Raw genomic sequence first — 26,420 nt, forward strand, 5'->3', positions numbered from 1 at the left:
TTCAACTGTCTCCTGTAAGTGCCTGATCAACCATTGACTGAGAATGATTGGCAGATGGGTGAGGGTTTGAGGTGTGTGAACAAGTAGAACATTAGGGTAATGAGGGTGTGGAGCAGAGAAACTGAGGGCACTGGTGAGTGTTGGCGGAGCATTTCCAGTGACATGAACTGCTGTCCTGAGACATTCTCCAGGTGTGCCAGCCGCCCAGGACAGGAAGTAATGCTGCAGGGGTTCTGCAGGGCTGAGATTCATCAGATAGGTGGAAAGCAGAGGAGCAGGAGCTGTTTAGGATCTGGCAAGAATATAGCTGACAAGACTCAGGTGAGAATCTAAGTGAGATGAATGCGAAAGAGAGCCCTCAAGAACATTTTGCAATTAAGAAAGCAACACAATTTAGATTTCATGTGAAAAATCTTACACACATGTACACGTGCACACACACCCTCACCCCACTCTTGCTTTGCTTGTTTCCTGAGCAATTTGTGAGACTTGAGGAATAGAGCTACTTTCCTGAGCTCTGCCTTTGGGGCCAAGGCACTCCCCTCAGAAGCAAGCAGGTGAGAAGAAAGGGGCGGACCTGCTTGGGGAGAAGCGGGGTGCCCTCAGAGTCTGTCAAGCCCTTAGCCACAACTCCACTTATGGAATTCCTTGCCGTTCATCCTGAATTTCTCCCCAGGCACAGACCCAAGGGAGACTCCAGAACAAACTCACCAAATTTACAGGACCCGGTTTGGTTGTATATTAAGCCCATGGGGATATTCCAGCCTGCGGAAGTGCCAACTGCAGTGTGGCAGGACTTCTTGCCTCGCAGAGTGTTCCAGGTGACATCAGCATCGGATTTCTTAACCACGGCCACGACGTAATAACCTTGCAGTGGAGATACCAACACGCAACTTATTTTCTTGGGGGGGGGGCAAGGGAAGGGAGGAGGATGAAGGACATAAATGAGATCTGACCAGCCCTCCTTCACCGGGTCACTGAATGGCATCTCTGGGCGGTGTCCAGTGTGAGCTGGACATTCTCCATCTCCATTCCATCCCCCTTGGCTGGGGATGTGAAAACAACACCTTCAATGTTTTCTTGCAGCTATGTGCTTAATGGAAATCAGAATGTGTGACATGGGAGGGGGAAGTGACACAGGGATCCTCTGACTTCCCTTTCAGCTCATTCTGCTAGGAAACGAAGTCTGGAAATGTGAAGTCTTTCTGTCCCTCTGTCCCTTCTCCACCCTAGTAGATCAGAGGCTACTACAGCAACTGCAGGAACCACAGCCATATCAGTTTTGGTCTCCACTTCTGAATCACTGCCTCAGGGCGAACAGTATATCACTGTCCTAGGAGGTCTTGGATGTGGGAACTGTTCTAGGGAGTCAGGTCCATTTGTCCTGGGTGGGAGTCATTCCAGGAACCTAGGGTCTGCTTTTTACTAATACTGAATTCCCATATTAAATTCTTGCCTGCTTAAAATATTGCTTCATTTCTTCGTTGATTTCTCACTAATGCATTCTGCCTGTCCTTTCAAGCCAAGAGCCAGGCCTTCTGCTCTTTCAAGGGAAAAAAAAAATATGTATATATACACATATATATACACACACACACACACACATATAGAATAAAAAAATATGTAAGTATATATGATACTGTATATTTATAAAATATCTATATATACATGTAACTAACATATTTAGAAATGGATTACAATATAGTCATTGTAAATGGGAGCGGGTGTAGGGAGTACTAACATACAATTTAATACCCCCAGAGCATTCTGAAAATGCATTCTAGAGCTGTTGCTGCCAGCCTCTGTCTGCTACTCTCCTTAGGGAATGGGAACACCATGAACCCCTCATCCTACTCTAGCAGAAACCCTCCCAATAGCTATCATGATTAGGTCCTGGGCCAAACAGACAAAGACTTGTGCACCCCAGACGTGTCTACATACCTGTACCCATATGTGTTTACATGTGTACCCTACTGCTGCGATGGAATCCTGCTATGCATTCTTTTCTCCAAGTTGCTTCATTCTTCCTCATTAGGATATTGTGGACTTCTTTTTGATTCCAAAGAAATAGACATACTATCTCATTCTGTTGCTGATGGAATCTAAGGTATGTCTTCTTTTATGGATTTATCATGTTATAGTCCCCCTACTGATGGGCATTCACATTGGGACCCATTTTCCCCCATCACAAGCCACTTATTTATATAACTCTTTATACCTATGAGAGTGCACTTAAGTATGTCTGTTTAATTAAAGTTCATAAAAAAGAGCTTTAATAACTTCTTTCTTAATTTTAAGTCTCTGATCATCTAGGGTTATAATACTATTTTCTAATAACAACAATCTCTCACCCTTTTCCCCATACTAAAAAAAAAAAAAAAAAAAACAATCTCATCTTACTGCATTCACTTCCAAAACAATGCTGACTATCTTTGGTGGGAGTGGTCATTCTTGCCTTATTCCTGGCTTAGAAAATTATCATTGACTCATTAAGTCCCAAGTTTTCAATTCTATGAAATTTTCAGCAAAATTGGCACAGGTGCATTAAGATAGAGTTGGAAATAATAATCCGAAGTTTATATATATTATGATATTAATTAATAGTATTATTATATTACATTTATATTTAAGTTTTATAGGTGTTCAACATCTGGAACAATGAAACAAAATGGGCCAAGATTTCAGTTTTTCCTGTCCAAATATTATATAACTAAATTGTGCTTGTTGAGTAAGGCCTGAACTACAAAATGGATTGGTTAGATTAGAATTCTCAATCTTAGCTGTGCACAGTGGTGCATGCCTGTAATCCCAGAGCCTTGGGAGGTTGAGACAGGAGTTCATAAGTTCAAAACCAGGCTCAGAAACTTAGTGAGACCCTGTCTTCAAATAAAAAATAAAAAGGGTTGAGGATGTGACTCAGTGGTTAAGCGTCCCTGTATTCAAACCCCAGCATAAAAAAACAAAAATTAAAAAATTTAAAAAACCTAAATCTTTAGAATTAGAAAATAGTGTGACTCAACACCAAAACAACCACACAAACACACACTCCATTTCTGGATGCTGTAGCTCAGATCTCTACATACTCCAACATAGAAAAGTCCAAGTCAGCATGGCAGATATAAGACCTGAGTGCCTGTCACTTCCTAAATGACCTCAGCCTCTTAGCCTCTAGGAACCTAATTTCTCCTCAGAGAAATCCACCCTGGATTTCTCCAATAGGAACGGAAGGATGGGTTACACCCCAGGTTTCCAGCAGTGCGGCTGGCAGCAGAGGCAGAACCAATTTCAGGGCAGATTTGCATGTTAATGAACTTTGGCTTCTTCTTCCTTTTTTTCCTTCCCCAACTCTAATCACTTATGTTGGCTGTTCAGGCTTCCCTTGCCCTCTCCCAACAGCAGGTCTCCCCTCTGAGACCCAGCATTTATGATTCTCACTCACCTTCCAAGGGTGCATTCACACACTTTGACCCAAGCCGCTCACTGCCCTGTTTAGGTTCTACAAAGAGAAAGAGAAACATTCACAGCAGATGGCGTTAAACTCCCTCACGTTACTCCACCTGAAGTTATGAACTTCAGTGGTACAACAGCAAGACTGTCTCCTGTCCCCCTGACCCACCAAGGGTTTCCTCTCATCAACCTCACATCACATGTCCTTGTGATTGACCAGATCCTGGATCACCCATATCCTCTGCCACGTGAATGTGGCAAGAATAAAATGAGCAGCAATATGTCGTTGGTTGTCAACTAGCCAAGGTTCTGCAGGCTCCTTCAACCTCCTCTCCCCCTGCTCTTTGCCTTCTGAACAATAGGTTGCATCCCATAATCCCCTCAATAGTCAGACAGGTACAAAAGAAACGAAATGAGATGCCTATTGAAGGAGAGGAGAGGCAGAGACCACTACAGATGTTGGCCAAGACCCCATTGCATTAGCTGTGTGCAGTCTTCTGACATCTCCTGATTCAATGGGCAGCTCTAACCCAGGGACGATTTGTCAGCCCTGGGCAGGCTTTGCACTGTGTCCTCCAATGCTGCTCTCTCAGCAATAAAGGTATTATTTCAAGGTCTTTCTGCCTAAGTCCTGCTTCTGTATCTTCACGGGTTCCGGTTTGGGGGAAGGGGTATTTTATCTACCAGCTACCTACACTTCAACAACGACCACTACTATCTTGTCTCTGAACTACATGATCCCTCATCTTTCTACGTCCATGCCCAGAGGGCAGAAAACAGAGCGGTTCACCCCTCCACTCACCGTAGTTCTCTGCCAGGACAGGCACCAGGCCACAGTGGCCTGCTATGTAGACAAATCCTCCATCCAAGCTCATGGCATCGGCGTCTCCTTTCTGAAGTTGAGAAACAAATCAAGGATACAACTCCAAGACCATCTCCTTCCCACTGACCCTCAGAGGGCTTCGTCTCATTGGCCTCACATCACATGTCCTTGTGATGGACCAGACCACAGATCACCCATATCTTCTGCCATGTGCATGTAGGCTTTAGAAACTGGACCTGCCTTTGACCTGTTCACCCAAGAATGAGTGCTCTCTGGACATCTCCATCCTCCCAGGAGACCCAGGTGCTACTAAGAGACCCAGGTGCTCCTAAGAGACCCATGACCTGGACATGCCCTCACTTCATTGTGGCCATTGTCAATTTAGCAGTCCACATGACCAGACTGGGGTACTATGTGCAGTGTTTCTGTGGAGCATGATTTTCTCCAAACAACGGAATTCAAATCCATTCACATAATCCCATTAGCACTGTACTCACCACCCTGCCACAACAAAAGTTTTCAATAAAAAACTAATTACTCGGGCTGGGGTTGTGGTTCAGTGGTAGAGTGCTCACCTAGCATGTGTGAGGCACTGGGTTTGATCCTCGGCACCACATAAAAATAAATAAATAAAGGTATTGTGTCCATCTATGACTAAAATTATTAAAACAAAAACAACTAACTACTTTAAGTCAGGCACAGTGGTGCACTCCCAGCGGCTTGGGAGGCTGAGGCAGGAGGATCTAGAGTTCAAAGCCAGCCTCAGAAAAACCAAGGTACTAAGCTACTCAGTGAGACCCCCTGTCTCTAAATAAAATACAAAACAGGACCGGGGATGTGGCTCAGTGTTTGAGTGCCTCTGAGTTCAATACCTGGTACTCCCCCCACTGCAAAAAAAAAACAAAAACCCTAATTACTCTAATTCAATAATTAATTAATAATCAACATATTATTTTAATTAAATTTTCCAACCCCAGAGCAAAAAATGTATACTTACAAGCATAAATAAGGTCATTGAGATAAAAATGCACAGACACATAAACACTGTACCCTCTTGACATATTAACCATCCTTGAAATTTAAAAAATAGCAACTACAGCAGCACACCTTGCCAAACCTTTAATATGTCCCAGGCTGTGTTCTAAACACTATATAGTGATTACCTTATATATTCCTCACAAACTTCAATAAGGCAGGTACTATAATTTCCCTTCTCAGTTAGATTAGCAAATGGAAGTGGGGGAAGTTTAATAATTTGCAATCCTGCCTCAGTTTCCCAAATCACTGTAATACAGGCATGTGCCACTTTGCCCAAATCAAGGCTTTAAATTATAATGATAGCCAACTTTTATTGACTGATCACTCTATGCCAGGCAATACTCTGAGCACTTAAATTGTAAACCCTAAAAATTTAGATTATGTAACTAGCAAGATCTTCATCTCCTGAGTAGGTGCCAGGAGGTTTACCAAAATTAGGATCTTTTCAAGTTAAGAAAGACTGCTATACAGTCTCCTCAGTTTGTCAGGTTGTTGGTCTTTTCTGTATAATTTTTTTTCCAAATTGCAAAAATATTAACTGCCCTCAGAGAAATAGAAAGTTTATGACACAAGCTCGTCACTCAGAAATTATGTGACGATGATCTCTGAGTGATGGAGGAGGTGGGAATGACTTCATTAATTTCTCATGGATCTGCCAGCATGTAGTAAGATTTTTATGATTAGAAAAAAATTGAGAACTGACAAGATTGATCAGCAATCACAATCCACAGAGGCCTTGACCACACCTGGGAATGTCCCTCTATTTCTCATGGCTCCTGTGCAGGACATTCCAAGGATCCCAGACTCCAGAACTGAGCCCAAGGAGTCCAACTCTTTCTGCCTGATCCTGAGGCAGAGTGGCCCACGGGGCAAGCAGGGTGGGGATTTGGAGTGTGTTGGGGGTTGCACACAACAGGTGTTAGCACAGAGGCTGGTGAGGAGGCTTCTGGGAAGGGGTCTTCCATGCCACAGGAAGCACCACACATCTGAGTGAGTGCAGCTGTGGGGTGGGGCCCTCCTACCGCGATGGCAGCGATGCAGTCCTCAGGGGTCTCCTCCAGGGTACACGCCAAGGCACCACCGCTCACTGCACTCCACTGGTCACACTTGGCCTTCTCCTGGTGGCCCACTGCACACCACTGGACCTTCTGGGAGTCTCCCACAGCTGGGATGGGTGGAGAACAGTCAGGGATCCAAAGGAAGCCCCAGAGGGCTGCAGAGTGGCTGCCCAAGGGACCCTGACAATAGCAAAGTGGGCTGCCTAAGGCTGAGGACACTGCTCGGTTCTTGGGACGAGCAGCAAAGGCAGAGATTGTCCCCTCACTTCTGCCCTCACCTCAAGCATCACTTCCCCAGGGAGGTCTCAGGACCCCAATCCAAATCAGAACCTTCTGGGACTTTCCGTTACAGGATGGGGTGCCCCATCCAGGGAGCAGGCCTCAGTCAGGAGTCACATGTTCTGGGTGGGCCTGCTCACCTCCCCTGACCCAACACCTTTCCTCACACCCTCTGCCCACTCTAACATGGTGGCTACCCTTTTGTGGATTCTCAATGACTATTGATTGACTAAAGAGAGGGAAAAATAGAGAAGGAAAAAAAAATCAACTGTGGGATCCAGAGGAAGGCAGGAACTGGACTCAAACCCTCTGGAATCCCAGTTCTGATCCTGGCGGTTGTAGGGCCTGTGTTGCCACTCCAGCTGAGGATGGACTACTCTCCCTGTGAAACAGACCTGTCACTAGGCCGGTTTCCAGAACCATCATTACTGCAAGTTGTCAATAATATGAAGATCTTCAAAACCCTTTTGTAATCATATGATGTAGGCCTTTTTCCAAAGTAGAAAAAATTCCTCCATTAACTCAGTTGGTAGCTCCCACAGGCTCTGCAGGCTGGCCAGGTTGCATGAGGCCTGGAAGTACTGGGAAAGCCTCAACCCACGGTCCCTGCCCTGCCTGCTGCCCAAGATGACCAGGTCCCTCCCAGAACCTTCCATACCTCCCTTTAGATGCTGAATGAGAGAACAGTAATCATAGCCCAGGTACAGCTTGGCGTCCATCTTATGGGGGACCCTTAAAAACCCATGGGCAGCATCAGTAAACAGCAGGTCTTTCCCAAGAGGGGAACCAAAGAGCTGGAATCCTGAAGACTTGTCCTTTCCAAAATGTCCCTGTTCACAGGAAAAAAGGAAGAGTGAAGGAGAGAGGTTGACACTGAGGTAAAAATAAAGGTCAAGCAAACCCAAGGCCAGATAAGGGCAACAGAAAGCAAAGAAACATGCAGTAGATGTTCCTTATCCCCAGTTTCACTTTCCACAAATTAAGTTGTCTCTAGTGAACCACACTCCAGAAATATTAAATGGAAAATTCCAGAAATAAACAATAAGCTTTAAATAACTTTTATTATAATATATTGTTGTAATTATTCTATTTTGTTAGTTATTTTGTTAATCTCTTACTGTACCTAATTTATAAAATTTATCATAGGTGAATGTAGAGGGAAAAACAGTTCAGTTGGTCCCCAACTGATGAGAGTGTGACTTACAATTTTGTAACTCTATAATGGGTTTATCTGGATGTAACTTATCATAAATGGAGGAACATCTCCGTAGGGCTTGGAACTATACATGGTACCAAGGAGGTCTTGGTATACATCACCACAGATAAGGAGGGACCATAATGAAGGCCTGAGCACAACGACAGTGGCCAGGGCCTCTGACGTCTGTGGGGCTCAGAGTGTTCTCAAGCATCTCCAGGAAATGCTTTACTCAAATCTCAGCTGGGGGCCTTGAGTGGCCTCAGGGAGATGCCGGGGTTTGCCCCCAGATCTGTACGAAGGGGTCCAGGTGGTCATCTGTCAGGCAGCTGGCCCTCTGCAGTGTGGTTCTGCTCTGTGCTCACAGGCAGTGGGGGGGCTGCCTCGTTCTTGGCTGGCTGCCCCACTGGCTATGGTGGTCTTCATCCTGAAGTGGCCAAAGACCCAGTACCATGCCCTTGAGGCTGGAGGTCAGGCACCCTGGGCTTCTCTTCCCTTCTGTCCAGGCCTGCCACTAAATGACCAGTTGCGAGACATCACAGAGTCCCTTCCACTTTCTGGCCTCCAAAAGAACAAAGGGTCCTTTGCTTAGGACTCCAGCTGCCTGGCCCAAAGCCATTCCTGATTGTAGCTTATGGTAATGCCTAACCATGTGCTTTTTCAAATGACTGTTTTTCACTTTTGTTGTGACTCTGCATAAATGTCACTTGCTGCCCTCCCCAGAGAACCCCCTACACTTCCTCTGGGAACACACAGCTTACTCCCCAAGGCCCAGGAATCTTCCCAGATACACCCTTCAAATCAGTTTCTCTGTCCTCCAGAGTACACAACCCATGTCCCCAAGGCTGCAGATTCCATCTGGTGATAATGGGTGTGTGTACTCATTTGTGTCTCCTCCACACTCCTCTGTGAGAAATTCAAGGGCAAGTCTTTGTCTAGTTAGCTTCTCAATGCCCCATGCTGAGCACAGAGTGTTGACAGAGATGGAGCAGGGTGATGAACAGGGGCTGACTGGGAGAGACTGTCACCAGTGCAGGACAGAGAGAGCATGCAAATGGCCTGGGACCTGCCGGAAGGGAAGTCAGGAGAGCAGCTGTCAGACCAGAGAGCCACAGGGGACCACCTCTTGGGCGGGAGGGGCACCTGTGCTGCATCCTGAGGACTTCTTTAGAACAGGAGGAGCTTCTGCAAAGGACCTTTAGCTCTCCAGGTTGGTGATCGCAATTGGGGGCCTTCTGGCCTCTGCTGTCTGTAATAAATACAGACTGAACGCCTTGCTGTGAAACACGTCATGTGTCCCACCGTGTCCTGAACACAAAAGGACTTCTAGAGTGACCAGAAGGCAAGGAGGGAAATCCCCAAATCCAAGCAGAGAGCTCTAAGCAGGCGGGAGGGTGGTGGGTGGGGATACCTGAGCCTGGCTGAGAAGCTCCCAGATCAGATCCTCCTTGCCACCCACACTTCGAGCCACGACAGCATGAGAAGGAACCCGGGCCAAGTAGCAAGTCTCATATTCATCCACAGACTTCCGGGTGTTGTCTGGGCAGAGCAGCTCATACTGGTCCCTGTCAGCCTTCTGTTCCAGGTTCTCTGTGGAGGGAAAGTCCAGATGAGCCACCTGCTGGTGGAACCATGAGCTGTGGTGCCCCCTCTGCCATGAACCCCACAGTGTGTGACCTGAAGGGGACCGAAAGAAAATCTTTTCAATACACATTTCACACAGATGAGAAACCGAGGTCTTGGCAGTGAAATGACTGGTTCACAGTCTCACTGCAGATAGGCACAGCCCGGAGGCCGCCTGGCCCAGGGTCCTCCAGCCGCCCCACTTTTCTGTGGCTCTGCTAATGGGAATAATGATTGCAAGCTGAGCATTCATGGCCCACCCGGTTTCACTTAGTCCTCACCACAACGGAGGGAGGCCAATAATATAGTTATCCCATTGAGGAGATGAGAGAAGAGAGTCGGAGAGGTAAAGTAACTTGTCAAAGTCTCAGCCAGTCTGGGCTGACACACTGCTTGCTGTAGGACAAGTTAGGTCCCTGCTAGAGCAGCCACATTTCCCTGGAGGCAGAGCCTGCTAGAGAAAGCAGGATAAGGCTGAGGGATGGAAGGAGGCCTAGGGTCCCAGCCTGGGCACTCTGCAAGTACAAAGAAACAGACTCCCTGGTTCCCTCACATGGGTATTAGGAGGTATTATGTGTTGAACACATTCATAGGTTGAAGAGCTCATCCCTAGTACCTCAAGTGGGATCTTATTAGCAAATAGGGTCCTTGCAGATGTCATTAGTTAAGATGAGGTCATACTGGATTGGAGTGGACCCCTAATCCAGTACCACTGGTGTCATAAAAGCGGGGGATGGAATTTGGAGGGAGATAAGCATGCAGACAGAATGCCATGGGAACATGAGGACAGAGATCAGGGGCTGTGTGTGCAAGCCAAGGAACCCCATAGATTGCTGGGAAGTTAGGAGAGAGGCTTGGAACAGATTCCCTTTGTAGCCCTCCCAAGGGCGAACCATGCCAACACCCTGACCTTGGAATTCTAACTTCCAGAACTGTGAGATGCAACTTAAACCACTCAGAGTGTGGTACTTTGTCCTGGCTGTCCTAGCAAATTAATACAGAAGGACTTTGGGGTTGATAAACTCTCACAGTGAGAATAGAGGACGTTTGGATCCTGGGAGTGGATAAAATTTTAATTCAACATGTCAAGAAAATACACTTAAAATCTTTATATTAAAAGAAAAGACTTTAAATGATTTTAGTAATGGTAAAATTAAAAGAATCGATATGATCTAACACCTTACAAAGAAATAATCTTTCCACTTCAGTCATTGGAGGTCCAGTGGTGGCAGCAGAAGAACTTGGTTCACCAATGCCTACTTAACACCCCTAAAACCATTCTCTCATAGAATTCTCCTTAAAAGGCAATAAGACAGCCCAGGTATGGGGTGCATACCTGTAACGCCAGATACTGGGAGACTGAGGCAGGAGGATCACAAGTTCAAGGCCAGCCTCAGCAACTTAAACCCTAAACAACTTAAAGAGACACTCTTAAAATAAAAAATAAGGCAGGAGGGTTTTCAAAATGGCAAACTAGAGGGTGACTGCACCTCCTAGTGCTCCAGAACTCAAGATTCAAGAAGGGGAGGCATTGAGAGACTCGGAAGAACTCAGAGACACTGGGTGAGTCGCTCCCACTGGGTGAAGCTCGGCCCGGGCAGCAGGCTGGGACAGTGGGCAGCTTCTTGGAACAGGGCAGGGTGGTGAGAGGTTTTTCCCAGCAGCCTGGCTCCATCCAGCGGCAGGCCCCTTCCACAGCCAGCTTATCGGAGCAGACCCACCCAGTGAGAGGCTTTACGCGCACACCCAGTCCCTGAATCCCGTACCCAGCAGCAGGCCAGAGGCAGCTTTCTTTGGAAGCACTGCATTATCAAGTTCCTCCAAGACTTCAGGCTACTGAAGGTTAGGAGGTGATATGCTGGAAATCTACAGGGACCATATAAGCCAATAGAGGAAATCTGCAATATCTCAGAGTCCCACGGATATCTGACCAATATGAGGAAACAAGGGAAGAAAATGTCCCAAACCTAGATGCTATATCAATAAAACCCAATGACAGCACAGCAGAAGAAATGTCAGAAAGAGAGTTCAGAATGTATATAATTAAAACAATCAGAAAAGCAAACGAGAAGATGAAAGATCAAATGCAGGCATTGAAGGATGAGATGAAAGAGCAAATGCAGGCATTAAATGATCACACCAATCAACAGTTAAAAGAGCAAATACGAGAAGCAAAAGATCATTTCAATAAAGTGTTAGAGGTACTGAAAAAAAAACAGAAATCCTTGAAATGAAGGAAACAATAAACCAAATTAAAAACTCCATAGAAAACATAACCAATAGGATAGAACACCTGGAAGACAGAACCTCAGACATTGAAGACAAAATGTTTACTCTTGAAAACAAATTTGACCAAACAAAGAAGATGGTAAGAAATCATCAATAAATCTACAAGAATTATGGGATATCATGAAAAGGCCAAATCTGAGAATTATTGGGATTGAGGAAGGCTTAGAGAAACAAACCAAAGGAATGAACAATCTATTCAATGAAATAATATCAGAAAATTGCCCAAATCTGAAGAATGAAATGGAAAATCAAGTACAAGAGGCTTATAGGACTCCAAATACACAAAATTACAACAGACCCACACCAAGGCACATTATTATGAAAATACCTAACATACAAAATGAAGACAGAATTTTAAAGGCTGCGAGAGAAAAGAATCAAATTATATTCAGGGGAAAACCAATAAGGATATCAGCAGATTTTTCGATCCAGACCCTAAAAGCTAGAAGGGCCTAGAACAACATATATCAAGCCCTGAAAGAAAATGGATGCCAACCAAGAATCTTATACCCAGCAAAACTTACCTTCAGATTTGATGATGAAATAAAATCCTTCCATGATAAACAAAAACTAAAAGAATTTACAAAAAGAAAGCCGGCATTACAGAACATTCTCAGCAAAATATTCCATGAGGAAGAGATGAAAAACAATGATGCAAATCAGCAAAGGGAGGAACTAGCCTAAAGGAATAGCCAAATAAAGGAGAAACCAAGTCATGTGAAAAAACAAAAATGAACCAAATGACTGGAAATACAAATCATATCACAATAATAACCCTGAATGTTTATGGCCTGAACTCATCAATCAAAAGACATAGACTGGCAGATTGTACCAAAAAGAAAAATCCAACAATATGCTGCCTGCAAGAGACTCACCTCATAGAAAGAGATACCCATAGACTAAAGGTGAAAGGATGGGAAAAAACGTACCATGAACATGGACATAGCAAAAAAGCTGGAATATTCATCTTCATTTCAGATAATGTGGATTTCAAGCCAAAGTTAGTCAGAAGGGATAAAGAAGGACATTTCATACTGCTTAAGGGAAGCATAAATCAGCAAGACATAACAATCATAAATATCTATGCCCCGAACATTGGCTCATCCACATACGTCAAACAAATCCTTCTCAATTCCAGAAATCAAATAGAACACAACACAATAATACTAGGCGATTTTAACACACCTCTCTCACCACTGGATAGATCTTCCAAACAAAAATTGAATAAAGAAAACATAGATCTCAATAACACAATCAATAATTTAGACTTAATGGACATATATAGAATGTACCATCCAACAAAGAGCAAATATACCTTCTTCTCAGCAGCACATGGATCCTTCTCTAAAATAGACCATATTTTATGCCATAAAGCTAATGTTAGCAAATACAAGTAGAGATACTACCTTGTATTCTATCAGATCATAATGGATTGAAGTTAGAAATAAATGACAGAATAAAAAACAGAAACTACTCCAACACCTGGAGATTAAACAATACGCCATTATATGATGAATGGATAACAGAAGACATCAAGAGGGAAATTAAAAAATTCTTAGAAGTAAACGAGAACAAAGACACATCATATCAAAATCTCTGGGACACTATGAAAGCAGTACTTAGAGGAAGATTTATTTCATGGAACAAATTTAATAAAAGAAGTAAAAATCAACAAATGACTTAACACTACAGCTTAAAACCCTAGAAAAAGAAGAGCAGACCAACATCAAAAGTAGTAAAAGACAGGAAATAGTTTAAATCAGAACTGAAATCAATGAAATTGAAACAAAAGAAACAATCGAAAAATTAACAAAATAAATAGTTGATACTTTGAAAAAATAAACAAAATTGATAAACGCTTAGCCATACTAACAAAGACAAGAAGAGAGAAAACTCAAATTACTAAAATTCAGAATGAACAAATTACTAAAATTCAGAATGAACAAATTACTAAAATTCAGAATGAATCACGACAGACACGAGTGAAATACAAAACATAATTAGAAGCTATTTTGAAAATCTATACTCCAACAAATCAGAAAATCTCGAAGACATCAACAGGTTTCTAGAGACATATGAATTACCTAAACTGAACCAGGAGGACATACACAACTTAAATAGATGAATTTCAAGTAATGAAATAGAAGAAGTCATCAAAAGCCTACCAACAAAGAAAGGTCCAGGACCAGATGGGTTCTCAGCCGAGTTCTACAAAACCTTTAAAGAAGAGCTCATTCCAATACTCCTCAAAGTATTCCATGAAATAGAAGAGGAGGGAACCCTCCCAAACTCATTCTATGAAGCCAATATCACCCTGATACCTAAACCACACAGAGACACATCAAGGAAAAAAAATTTCAGACCAATATCCTTAATGAACATCAACGCAAAAATTATCAACAAAATTTTAGCAAATCACATACAAAAACATATTAAAAAGATAGTGCACCACAATCAAGTAGGTTTTATCCCAGGGATGCAAGGTTGGTTCAACATCAGGAAATCAATAAACGTCATTCACCATATCAACCGACTTAAAGTCAAGAATCACATGATTATTTCAATAGATGCAGAAAAAGCATTTGATAAATACAGCATCCCTTTATGCTCAAAACACTAGAAAAAATAGGGACAGTGGAAACATTCCTTAACATTGTAAAGGCCATCTATGCTAAGCCCATGGCCAATATCATTCTAAATGGTGAAAAACTGAAAGCATTCCCTCTAAAAACTGGAACAAGGCAGGGATGCCCTCTTTCACCACTTCTATTCAACATCATCCTTGAAACTCTAGCCAGAGCAATTAGACAAACCAAAGAAATTAAAGGGATACGAATAGGAAAAGAAGAACTCAAACTATCCCTGTTCGCTGATGACATGATTATATATTTAGAGAAACTGGGAAATTCCACCAGAAAACTTTTAGAACTCATAAGTGAATTCAGCAAAGTAGCAGGTTATAAGATCGATACTCATAAATCCAATGCATTTTCATACATAAGTGATGAATCTTCAGAAAGAGAAATTAGGAAAACTACCCCATTCACAATAGCATCAAAAAAAATAAAATACTTGGGAATCAATCTCACAAAGAGGTGAAAGACCTCTACAATGAGAACTACAGAACACTAAAGAAAGAAATGAAAGAAAACCTTAGAAGATGGAAAGATCTCCCATGTTCCTGGATAGACAGAATTAATATTGTCAAAATGACTATACTACCTAAAGTGCTATATAGATTCAATGTAATTCCAATTAAAATCCCAATGATGTACCTTACAGAAATAGAACAAGCAATCATGAAATTCATCTGGAAGAATAAGAAACCCAGAATAGCTAAAGCAATCCTTAGCAGGAAGAGTGAAGCAGGAGGTATCGCAATACCAGATCTTCAACTATACTACAAAGCAATAATAACAAAAACGGCATGGTATTGGTACCAAAACAGACAGGTAGATCAAAGGCACAGAATAGAGGACATGGACACAAACCCAAATAAATACAATTTTCTCATACTAGACAAAGGGGCCAAAAATATGCAATGGAGAAAAGATAGCCTCTTCAACAAATGGTGCTGGGAAAACTGGAAATCCATATGCAACAGAATGAAATTAAACCCCTAACTCTCACCCTGCACAAAAATCAACTCACAATGGATCAAGGACCTTGAAATCAGACCAGAGATCCTTCATCTTATAGAAGAAAAAGTAGGTCCAAATCTTCAATATGTCGGCCCAGGATCAGACTTCCTTAACAGGACTCCCATAGCACAAGAAATGAAAGCAAGAATCAATAAGTGGGATAGATTCAAACTAAAAAGCTTTCTCTCAGCAAAGGAAACTATCAGCAATGTGAAGAAAGAGCCTACAGAGTGGGAGAAAATCTTTGCCAATCATACTTCAGATAGAGCACTAATCTCCAGAATCTATAAAGAACTCAAAAAAACTCTACATGAAGAATACAAATAATCCAATTGACAAATGCGATAAGGAAATGAACAGACACTTCACAGAAGATCTACAAGCAATCAACAGACATATGAAAAAATGTTCAACTCCTCTAGTAATAAGAGAAATGCAAATCAAAACCACCCTAACACATAATGACACATAATGGGGCGGAGGGAGCAAGAATAGAGGAAGGAGGGACTGTATAGATGGAAAAGAGGGGTGGGAGTGGGGGAGGGAAGGGAAAAAAATAACAGAATGAATCAACCAACATTACCCTATGTAAATGTATGATTACACAAATGGTACGCCTTGACTCCACGTACAAACAGAGAATCAACATGTATCCCATTTGTTTACAATAAAAATACATTTAAAAAAAAAAGGCAGAAGGTGAAGGAGCAACACGAGGTATCAGCCACTGCACCATGGTACACAAGAGCACGGCCAGCCAGTGTCCCTGGCCTGCCCACAGACGGCTTCCTTGAAGTTTGCTGGATTACAGTGAGAAGAGCCATCCTCACACTCCTGGAGATGGACAGGTCATTTCCTCCTCCTCAGTGTCACCAACACCCCCAGTCTTTCCAAGTACTTTAAGGGTCTTGTAACCTCACCTTCCCAGACATCATACCTCCATCCAGCGCATGGACGTCGTCCAGATCTATCCTCAGGTGTTTCAAGACGCCATGGTCTCAGAACACATCATGGGAAAATAACATTTTGGAGTCAACCCTGTATGTCAATCTCAGGTTATAAGGAATGGGGACCACATGGTTCAAAATGAACTAAGAAGCGGGTAAGCTCCCTTTCCAACCTATAAATTGAAGAGCACTGATTTTTTTTTTTTTAAACAGGGGTAGAACCTGAGGCACTTTACCACTGAGAAACACCCCAGCCCTTTTTATTTTTTGAGACAGTCTTGCTAAGTTGCTGAGGCGGGCCTTGAACTTGAGATCCTTCTGCCTCAGTCTCCCTAGTTGCTAGGATTACAGGCGTGTGCCTCAGCACTTGACTTGAAGAGCACTGATATTACTCACACCTTGGGAAGGGACAGGGGAAGAAAGACACAGTGGGGACAGTAAGAGAGATTAAACAGACAGACAACAAGCTGTTTAGGATTGCTACCTAAAATGACCACCTTTGATGCTTCAGAGGGTCGAGGTAGAGTTTAGCTTCAACATCTTCATCATCCCCAGGTGGCAAAGGAGAAGGGGAAAGGTGCAAAACTAAGACCTGGAGTGCCTTACCCTGGATGTACCTGATCCTCATTCTACAGGCCCTTGGTACTCCAAGTGTGTTCCTTAGACCAGCAGCATCGGCACCATCTGGGAGCTCACTAGAAATGCAGAATCCTGGGCCTTACCAGACCCAAAATCAGCACCTGCATTTTAACACATTCCCAAGGTGACTCACAAACAGGAAGCTTGAGAAGCACTGTTAAAGTTCACCTCCATTATACATGGGTCTGAGTCGATCTAGACCCTATCTAGTCATTTCCAAGCTGTTGTAGAAGAGATGACCACAGACTCGGAGTTAAAAGCAAATCTTTGTGGTTTGTCAGAATACCACAGCCATGGACGCACACCTTAGTAACCCATCAGAATGACTGGTTCTCCTGGGAAAAGTTATTCTGCTCTCAAGAAGGCATGGCCTGGGCACGGTTGAGGGCTGGGGTCTCTAACGCGCCGCAGCAATGGCCAGACACGTCGAGCTCTATAACGGCGCCAAGATGCCCCTCCTGGGGCTGGGCACCTGGAAGTCATCTCCGGGCCAGGTGACTGAGGCCGTGAAGGTAGCGATTGACCTTGGGTACCGCCATATCGACTGCTCAGGTATACCAGAACGAGAAGGAGGTGGGGGTGGCCCTTCAGGAGAAGCTCAAGGAGCAGGTGGTGAAACGCCACGAACTCTTCATCGTCAGCAAGCTGTGGTGCACATTCCATGACAAGAGCTTGGTGAAAGGAGCCTTCCAGAAGACCCTCAGCGACCTGCAGCTGGACTACCTGGACCTCTATCTAATTCATTGGCCAACGGGCTTTAAGCATGGTGACGACTATTTTCCGTTGGATGCGGCAGGCAGCGTGGTTCCCAGTGACACTGATTTTGTGGACACCTGGATGGCCATGGAAGAGCTGGTGGATGAAGGGCTGGTGAAAGCAATTGGCATCTCCAACTTCAACCATCTCCAGATTGAGAGGATCTTAAACAAACCTGGCTTGAAATATAAGCCGGCAGTTAACCAGATCGAGTGCCACCCATACCTAACTCAGGAGAAGTTGATCCAGTACTGCCATTCCAAAGGCATTGTGGTGACTGCCTACAGCCCCCTGGGTTCTCCCGACAGGCCCTGGGCCAAACCCGAGGACCCTTCACTCCTGGAGGATCCCAGGATCAAGGCAATTGCAGACAAGTACAATAAAACGACAGCCCAGGTGCTGATCCGATTCCCCATGCAGAGGAAATTGGTGGTGATCCCCAAGTCTGTGACACCTGCATGCATTGCAGAGAACTTTCAGGTCTTTGACTTTGAGCTGAGCAGCGAGGACATGGCCACCTTACTCAGCTACAACAGGAACTGGAGGGTGTGTGCCTTGGTGAGCTGTGCTACCCACAAGGATTACCCCTTCCATGCAGAGTTTTGAAGCTGTGGATGCCTGCTGTTCCACAAGGAACTTGCACCTGTTCCTGCCTCATTTTTCCTTGCAAGTTAATGTGGCTTGTGAGGGCAGCAATGGGCAACACTGGGTGTGAAGAGCAGTATCAGTAGATTAGGTCTCTGCCAATCTTTTGCCTTTCTTCTTGCTCATCTTGGGAAGTACAACCTGAGCACACTTTTATGATTAAAGAGAAGCAAAAACTACAAATTTAAAATAGTGCCACTAACCATTCTGACTGAGTTCTGACTGATTGGAACTATAATCCTTTCAGCCAGACTTCTCTTTGCCTCAAATAAAAAGTTTTTGTGAACTAGGAAAAAAAAAAGAAGGCATGCCCTGGAAATAATGGCTGGGTACAAGGCAAAGTGCCAGCCAAAAGGATGTCACCAGAGAAAGCTGTCCAACCTCCCACTAGAGCTGCCAACTCCTCCCCAGGGGACGTTAATCAGTGCCCCTCTGAGCTTGGAAAGTACTCAGCACTCTCAACAAATGACCAGAGCTGAGAAAGATACTTTGATTTTGAAATTAAAATCCCAAGCCAGTAGAAAGTGCTGATTAGATGCCAAAATTTCAATATTGTACTGAATATTTCATTCCTAGCCGTTAAAGTCTCTGTCTATAGATAAAAAGAATCCATTGCCTCCATCTCACCATGTTTTAGTGCTAAAAACAAGTTTGTAAATGTAAAAGGATATTCAGAGATACCAGGGGCTCAAGAATAGTCATCTGTTTGAAAAAGCGTCCTCAAAAAAAAAAAAAAAACAACTAAGTAAGTGAACTGAAATCATGAGGCTTTTGTGGCAAAATAAATAAATAAACAAAACAATAAAAAAATGAAAAAAACATGAAGAAAATAAAAAATAAAAAGGGCTGGGGATGTGACTCAGTGGTAGAGCACCCCTGGGTTCAATCCACACAACCTCAGGGAAAAAATAAAAACAAAAGAGATCTTACACGACGGCAGACAGGTAAATCAGGATGGTCCGGGACAGCCTGCGGTTTCCATAGTGTGAGTGTGTTTTCAAATTCTCGGGGTGAGGGCTAAACAGTGCTGCCCTCACAGTTACTGGTGTAACTGTGGTAACTTGAGCAACCAAAGAATATAATGATAATTATTTGGAACAATTTGATCCTGGGATGTGAGACCCAGAGGTGACCCCACTAATTTAAATAGTTGATCATAGGACATGCATCAGTTGCCAAAATGCTGACAAGCGAGGCCTAAGTGTCATAATGAGGCAGTGAATTGTGAATGGCTGAATAAGAGAACAAAGGATACTTCAGTCATCGTGTCAGGAAAAGATACGCGGTCCTACAGAACTAAGGCCAATGAAAATGTGAGGACTTGAAATTCTCAGGCTGGGACTGTAGCTCAGTGGTAGAGTGCTTATCTCACATGCGTGAGGCAATTGAGTACCATAAAAATAAACACATAAAAAGATATTGTGTCCATTTACAATTAAAAAATATTTTTAAAAAAATCCTCCTGAACGTGGCAGATGTTTGTTTCAAAAATGGGCTTAGCAAATTTGGGTTTTTAGACATTTCATGTGGAACAGTGTACTCTGTGTCTGATAGATACTTAATTGGCTATAAGACCAGAAACTGTAAGCTCAGCTTCTCTAAGATGCTATTTTGTTTGTTTGTTGTTGGTAAGTTATCCAAAATGCTAGAAAGATGGACTGAGTCAGGGTTAAGTTTCAGGAGTACAACACTCACCCATGCCCAAGACCCTGGGTTCAGTCCCCAGCGTCACACACACACAAAGCACAAATATAAAAAGAAACATGCTTTTGTCCACAGTAATAATGCTTTGTAACAGAGTTAATGGTAGATGTGCTAACAGGTTCTGAAACATTCATAATAATTCATGTTTCCTTTAGGTGTTTGAAGCATTCTAGAGACATTTACAATGAAATGTTAAGGAGAATGTAATGAAATTTGTAACTGACATTTCAAAGACTAAGATAATTGATTATTAAAAATTGCTTTGGGGCTGGGGTACCACTGGGTAGTGGAGCCCCTGCCCAGCGTGCTCAAGGCCCTGGGTTTGAGCCCACTCTCTGGGGAGCAAACTGGAGGGAACTTGTTTTGTTTTACTAGTTGGTAAGTTCTGTTTAAAGGTTCAGAGAACTTGTTCACTAGATTTCTGGAGAGGTGCCTGCAGGTGGCTGTGTGGGAGGTGAGGAGAGACAGGTGGGGTCTCTGACTCCAGGAGATGTTCAGCAGGAGGTGAGTTGAGAACAATTGGTCACAAAACAAAGGACAAACAACAGAAATGCTTAAGCAAAATCTCTCTTGTGGCATCAAACAGCTCCACATCACCCACTCTAGATGAAAGAGCCAGGCCCCCTGGCTAGGCCGGCCTGCATGTCCTTCCTCCAGCACTTACCAAACACTGTCGTGTGCCTCACAAAGGCCACATCCCCCGCGCCATCCTCCAGACACCTGGGAAACAGGAAAGCTACCATCAAGCTCTGCCCCTGGGCATGGCCTTGCTATCTCTCGCATAGTCCCTCTAAAGCTCTGCCCAGATCACTGACTCACAGGGGCCGTGAGGACCGTGGTGCCCTGGATTCAGGGTGACTGATACCCACAATTTCCCAGGTATTGGTTTGTCCTCACAGAGGTGATGGCCTCTTCTGAGGGGTCTTTGAACTCCACAGCCAAACCCTGACCTGAAGCAGGCAGAAGCCTAGAAATGAACATCCCAGGCTGCTGGGGGAGGGAAGGTGTGAAGAAAGGACACTTGCCTTCCTCTTAGAAAGTGGCTGAAAGCCAACAGGGTGTTCATTTGGTTTTTCTGTTTTTAAATAAAATCTTAGAGCTTTTCACATGAAGCATAAAGACATTGGATCGCCTTGAACTCTAGCCAGTTTCCCCCGGTTTTGAGCAGTAGCATAGATGAGAAGTGGTCTCTGCAGGGGCTGAGGAAGGTGGGGAGAGGCAGGTACAGGCCCCAGCACAGGGAGGTGCTGAGCACCTGGATGGGAACTGAGAAGCCCTGGCCTTTGGCCTTGATCCAGGAGGTAACTATGGGCAGGCCCCACACTTTGACTCCCATACAGAAGAGGGTTAGGAGCCAGCATAGGCCATGAGAGGCACTCAGGACCCTGACTGACACACCGGTGCTCTAGATCCCTGGGACAGGCTCCACCCACACTCAGTGCCTTTGTCCCCCCAACCTCAGAGTTGCGGGGGGGGGGGGGGGAAGAAGGGGAATCTCACTTACTTGAAGGCGCCCGAGTACCCAAAGTATGGCTCATGAGAGGAGCAGGCACACTTGTCCGTCCCTTTTCCCACACACAGTTGACACAGGCTAGGGAACAACTTCCCATCTGCACAGGGGACACAGCTGCTGGAGAAGAACCTGGCGGCGGCTGCCAAACACAGAGACACGGGCCACGGGCATGAGTGGCAGGGGCCTCCAGGTTGTCCCTATCTGAGAGCCTGTGAGTCTGACTGCACTTGCCAGGACTGTCCTGAGGAGCAGGTGTGCACAGGCTCGCCGGGAGCAGTCCTGCCAGCCGTGGCTGACAATGCCACCAGGGTGAGTGGATGGCCCAGGGTCTGTCGCGTTAGGCATCACACTCATGTGCAGGCTCAGTACTCAAGCCTATGAAAATGTATCCCTAGATTGTCCCTTGCAAGTGTAAGAGCTGGTGACCTTCACTACACCAAGATAAAGCCCAGTGCCACTTGCCTCTGGTAACTCACCACCATGGAGGCTCCAAGGGTCCAGGCAGGACCCTTGCAGGTCATTGAGTCCCCATCCGCCCTTCCTCACCTCAAGACATGGGAAGTCCCACCACCCCTTCTATATGCAGCAGCCGTGGTGGTTCTTGGGGATCCCTCTTCCCGAAGAGTTGGGCCATCTTGCAGGTGAGGAGTGGGGGGACATGCTAACAGCCACTACCTAACTGCCAGGTAGATGTCCACTAGCAACTGTCCCTGAGGCATCTGACACCTTGCCGAAGGGCAGGCAAAACATGACCAGAGCTGTGGTCCAGGCTGCAACACTTCATCAGATCCCTGCAGCCACTTGTCCCTGTCACAGTCACAGTGACACTCACTGTAGAGTTTGGAAAAAAGTGTGTCAAAAAGACACACTTTTGCAGAGTGCAGGATTCAGCCATCATCTTTAAGGACTGACAAGGTGTCCTGCACTCACCTGAGCTCCTCATAACTGAACAAGAAGCCTGGTGCCAATCCAGCTGTCCTCCTCACCTGTGTCTCAAGCCCTCACCCAAGGTAGGAGCTGAGTGCTAGTGGTGTGGCTGAGATCCCCAGCAAACCTTCCTGGGAAGCTGGCGGAGGTGGGGAGGTGGGGAGGTGGCTTTTCTGCCAAGGTGTGAGGATTCCCAGGAAGGCAGAACTGACAGGAGCTCAGAAAGACAAGAGCACCTTTGCTGAGAAAAGACTTAGCTGCCAGCTCCCACGGAGACCATGAAACACACACACTTGACGGTGACTGGCATGACTCATTTGGGCAAATGGTACAGAGTCCTACCTGCAGGCACCAGCCCTAGCTGGCTTACCTGTTTCAGGAGAGCCAGGAGGAAGCAGCTTGCTGATGGGGATGTTCCACCCTGCGGACCAGCCCAGGCCTGTGTGGCAGGACTTCTTGCCTTGGAGCTGGTTCAGCTGGAAGTTGGTGCCCTTTTTCACCAGGGCGACAGCATAATAGTAGGTTTGTGGATCTGCAAAGGAGCAGAAAGAAAGAAGAGCCAAAGGAAGATGCCACATCATCACTACAAATCTTGCAGAGTGTATGCAGTGCAGAACTTTGAAGGATCCTAGGACCTGCACCATCCCCTGGTAAGCAGGGAGAAAAGGAAATGAAAAACCAAACAAAAAACCCTTAACTGACAAGAAAGAGAAAACTGAACCTTCTCAAAGCAATAAACACTGCAAGTGCTCCCTGACATGATTAAAAGATTTCTAATTTTTATTATAGTATTATTATACTATAGTATAGTATAGTATTATTATATTAGACTTCTAATTGTTTTTTTAACTTTACAATGGTGCAAAGAGACATGCTCAGTAGAAACTGTTCTTTGAAATTTGAACTTAATCTTTTTGCAGACTAATGATGTGCATTATGATCCTCTCTCTGGATGCTGGGCAGCAGCCGTGGACCACAGCTCCCAATCAGCCATCCGGGCAAGAAACAACCGATACTCTACAGTGTACTGTGTTGTAGGCTATGATGTTGGGTGGACTGGGTGTATTGAATGCATTTCTGTCTTCCAGTGTTCTTGATTTACACTGGGTATGTCAGGACATAAACCCATCGTAAGTGAAGGAGCCTCTGTAGTTCTTTTCCTGCCAGTGCCTCTAGGCTGTGGAGACAGGAACCCTGAAGGCCCCAGTTACTGCAGAGCCTGCAGGTGTTCTGTTCTCAGAATGAGCTTCAGCTCCCAATCACGATGATGTCACAGCTTCTCTGCAAGGGCTTTTCTTCCTTCTGTTTCTCTGCCTACAGCTCCATCACAAAGGTAAAGGCGAGAGAGGAAGGATGCAGTGTCATCCCCAGGAATATACCAGTTCCCTGCGATTCAGAGTCAAATTGAGGTGGTCTGTGCTCACACACACTATTGGCACCAAGGGACAGGTATGAGAAAGAGGCAAAGCCTATTTCTGGACTCCCCTAGCACCTCATGTGTTGTGTTTCACAGGTAGAGGAGAGCATAGGGCAGAAGCAGCCAGACCCTCACACTTCACCAAAGATGGCTTCCTATTGGTGTAGCCCCACTGGTGGGTGATAGACTCTGGACAGCAACCCCCTCAGGCTGTGGATACCCCACAGCCTGCAGCACCAACTGCATTTCTGTTAGGATGCAGAAGTTTGCAGTTGCCAGGGCTAACCATTCACCAGCCCTTGTGGGTCGGTATCAGTGACTGCTTCCTTCAAGAGTTGCAGTAACTTTGTTCCCTGTTGCTATTACATGACAAAGTTCCTGCCTCCCCTGATGGCTGCAGTGTCCCACCAGACCTGGGTCCCCAGGAAGAACACACCGTCTTTTGACCCATAGAATTCCACCATGATGGGCTTCAGGTTATAGGGGGCCAGACCTGCCTCAAACACCAAACCTCCATCAATCGTCACAGCATCTGCTTCCTTTGCCTGAAAGGGAAGAGAGCAGACCTTGAATGACACCCATCACCTCTAAGGAAGACGTTCCTCCCCGTCTGCCAAGGACACTTGTTCTGTAGATCCTCACATGGCTCAGACTCCTTCACCTCCCTCCTGTCTATACTCAAATGCCACCTTCTCATAGATGCTGTCCCTGACTGCACTCTCCAAGTTACTACCTGTGTTTGCTGGATGTCCCTTTATCTCCTTAGCCCTCATCAACAGTCTGACATTTGCATTTGTTCAGTAAAGCTGCGATTTTAAAAAATATTTTTGATCTGCAGTTGCTTAAATCCACAAATGCAGAACCTGTGGATCTGGAGGATGACTGCATTGTTTCTACATACTTCTCTTCTTTTTCCAATCCCATTTTTTTCCTTACAAATATCTTATAATATGTATTAATATATAGATATAGACACATATATGTGCACACATTTGTGTATTTGTGCACGTTTAGAGTTAGGAGACTATTAGATGGCATGTATTAGAAGCCAATTCATCTGAGAAAGAATGCATTTAGTATAAAAGTATAGTATTTATAAAATACTTTTATAGTATAAAAGTATTTAGTATAAAAGAACAAGGAGGTAACTGAGCCTTGTGAATGCCAAGATCTGAAGCAACAAAAATTGACACAGGTTTTAATCTATCCTGGTGGGCTCTGGCTCATGACTCTGGATTCCAGGTTTTTCTTGCTTTTTCTCACTTTACCTACATTTTTCTTTCTTGAGTATTTCCTCTTCAAGTTCCAATGTCAGATGCAGAAAGGTAACAATATTCTTACAGAGAATGCTTCACCAAGTCTCACAATGACAGAAGGGCAAATTCCTATCATGAATTCATCTCTATCTATCTCTCTCTGTTCACATATCACAGACTTTTATATTGTAACAATGCTGCAGATCTCTGGGGTAATATTTTTCCAGAAATATTTTTCTGTTTATTATTTTAAATGTAATGAGATCACAATTTCAGGCTAATTTTCCCCAACTGATGACTGTTGGTATATGAGAATAGTAGTCTTTATGATATATATATTTTTTATCACATTTATTTGTTAATAAATAATCAAGCATTTCTCTCAATTTCACTGCAATTTCTAGGCATGCAATCATGTACACGCACATATAAATATGTACATATACATGATTTAAAAACTTGTGTGCATCTTTATGATTCATACTAAATATTTCCAAATTGTTTTCCAGAATTGAAAAAATAATTTATAATCCAACAGAAATTTATAACTTATAATGCCAATTATAATGCATACCAATTTCACTGCAAACCTATCAGTGAAAGATATTATCATTTAAGAAATGTTATTACATTACTAGGTATAAACTATTACTGTAAACAGTTTTGTTTACATTTCTTTGATTATATTTATATTTAAATATATATTTATATTTCTTTGATTTATATTGTTTATTATAATTTCTTTTCTGTGGGTGGTTTTTTATTGCTTATTATTCTTAAGTGTTCTTATAAATTTAAATGATATCTTTGTATAGTTTTTACAGTACAATATGCTGTACTGATGTGCTGATGTGCTGATGTGATTATTTTTTGCATGTTTAAGGCTTTTGAAAATATTTTTAAAGCTTCAAAATTTTTATTTCCAAACTTGTCTGCTTTTGTGATTTATCTAGTCTTGTCTGTTTCTTTTAGACAAGTTGAACGAAGCTGGTTCATTCTGGTGAATGGATTAAGACTCTCACTTGTTTTTTTTTTTCCTAAATGGCTACCCAGTTGTCCAACTAAAGAATCCTTTCTCAGCCATTTGTATGAAGAGTTTGCCTTATCATTCATAACTAGCTAAGTCTACATGTGTTTTTGCTTAAATTTATTGAGTCTAGAACCCTGGTGTCCTACTGTTGAATGTTTCTCATACTTTGCATCTTTATCTTATCATGTAGATA

General features: G+C 43.9%; 2 protein-coding genes across 2 annotated transcripts in view; one reads left to right on the forward strand and one right to left on the reverse strand.

The window, feature by feature from the left end:
• LOC124993171 (inhibitor of carbonic anhydrase-like) overlaps window positions 1–26,420 on the reverse strand; it is a 51,575-nt gene that overhangs the window by 14,295 nt on the left and 10,860 nt on the right. The window contains exons 3-12 of the mRNA XM_047564830.1: window positions 24,378–24,486; window positions 22,895–23,056; window positions 21,589–21,736; window positions 20,749–20,804; window positions 9,252–9,430; window positions 7,304–7,475; window positions 6,331–6,473; window positions 4,250–4,340; window positions 3,440–3,496; window positions 712–867 (exon numbers count right to left, since the gene is read on the reverse strand). Coding sequence (XP_047420786.1) covers window positions 712–867; window positions 3,440–3,496; window positions 4,250–4,340; window positions 6,331–6,473; window positions 7,304–7,475; window positions 9,252–9,430; window positions 20,749–20,804; window positions 21,589–21,736; window positions 22,895–23,056; window positions 24,378–24,486 — 1,273 coding nt within the window. The remainder of the gene's footprint in view (window positions 1–711; window positions 868–3,439; window positions 3,497–4,249; window positions 4,341–6,330; window positions 6,474–7,303; window positions 7,476–9,251; window positions 9,431–20,748; window positions 20,805–21,588; window positions 21,737–22,894; window positions 23,057–24,377; window positions 24,487–26,420) is intronic.
• On the forward strand, window positions 17,357–18,401 carry LOC124993172 (aldo-keto reductase family 1 member B1-like). The gene is given in 2 exon segments (XM_047564831.1): window positions 17,357–17,526; window positions 17,528–18,401. Coding segments are annotated over 2 exon segments (948 nt in total). The 5' UTR covers window positions 17,357–17,392; the 3' UTR covers window positions 18,342–18,401.

Source organism: Sciurus carolinensis, chromosome 9, assembly GCF_902686445.1.
Source record: "Sciurus carolinensis chromosome 9, mSciCar1.2, whole genome shotgun sequence".
Classification (NCBI taxonomy): domain Eukaryota; kingdom Metazoa; phylum Chordata; class Mammalia; order Rodentia; family Sciuridae; genus Sciurus; species Sciurus carolinensis.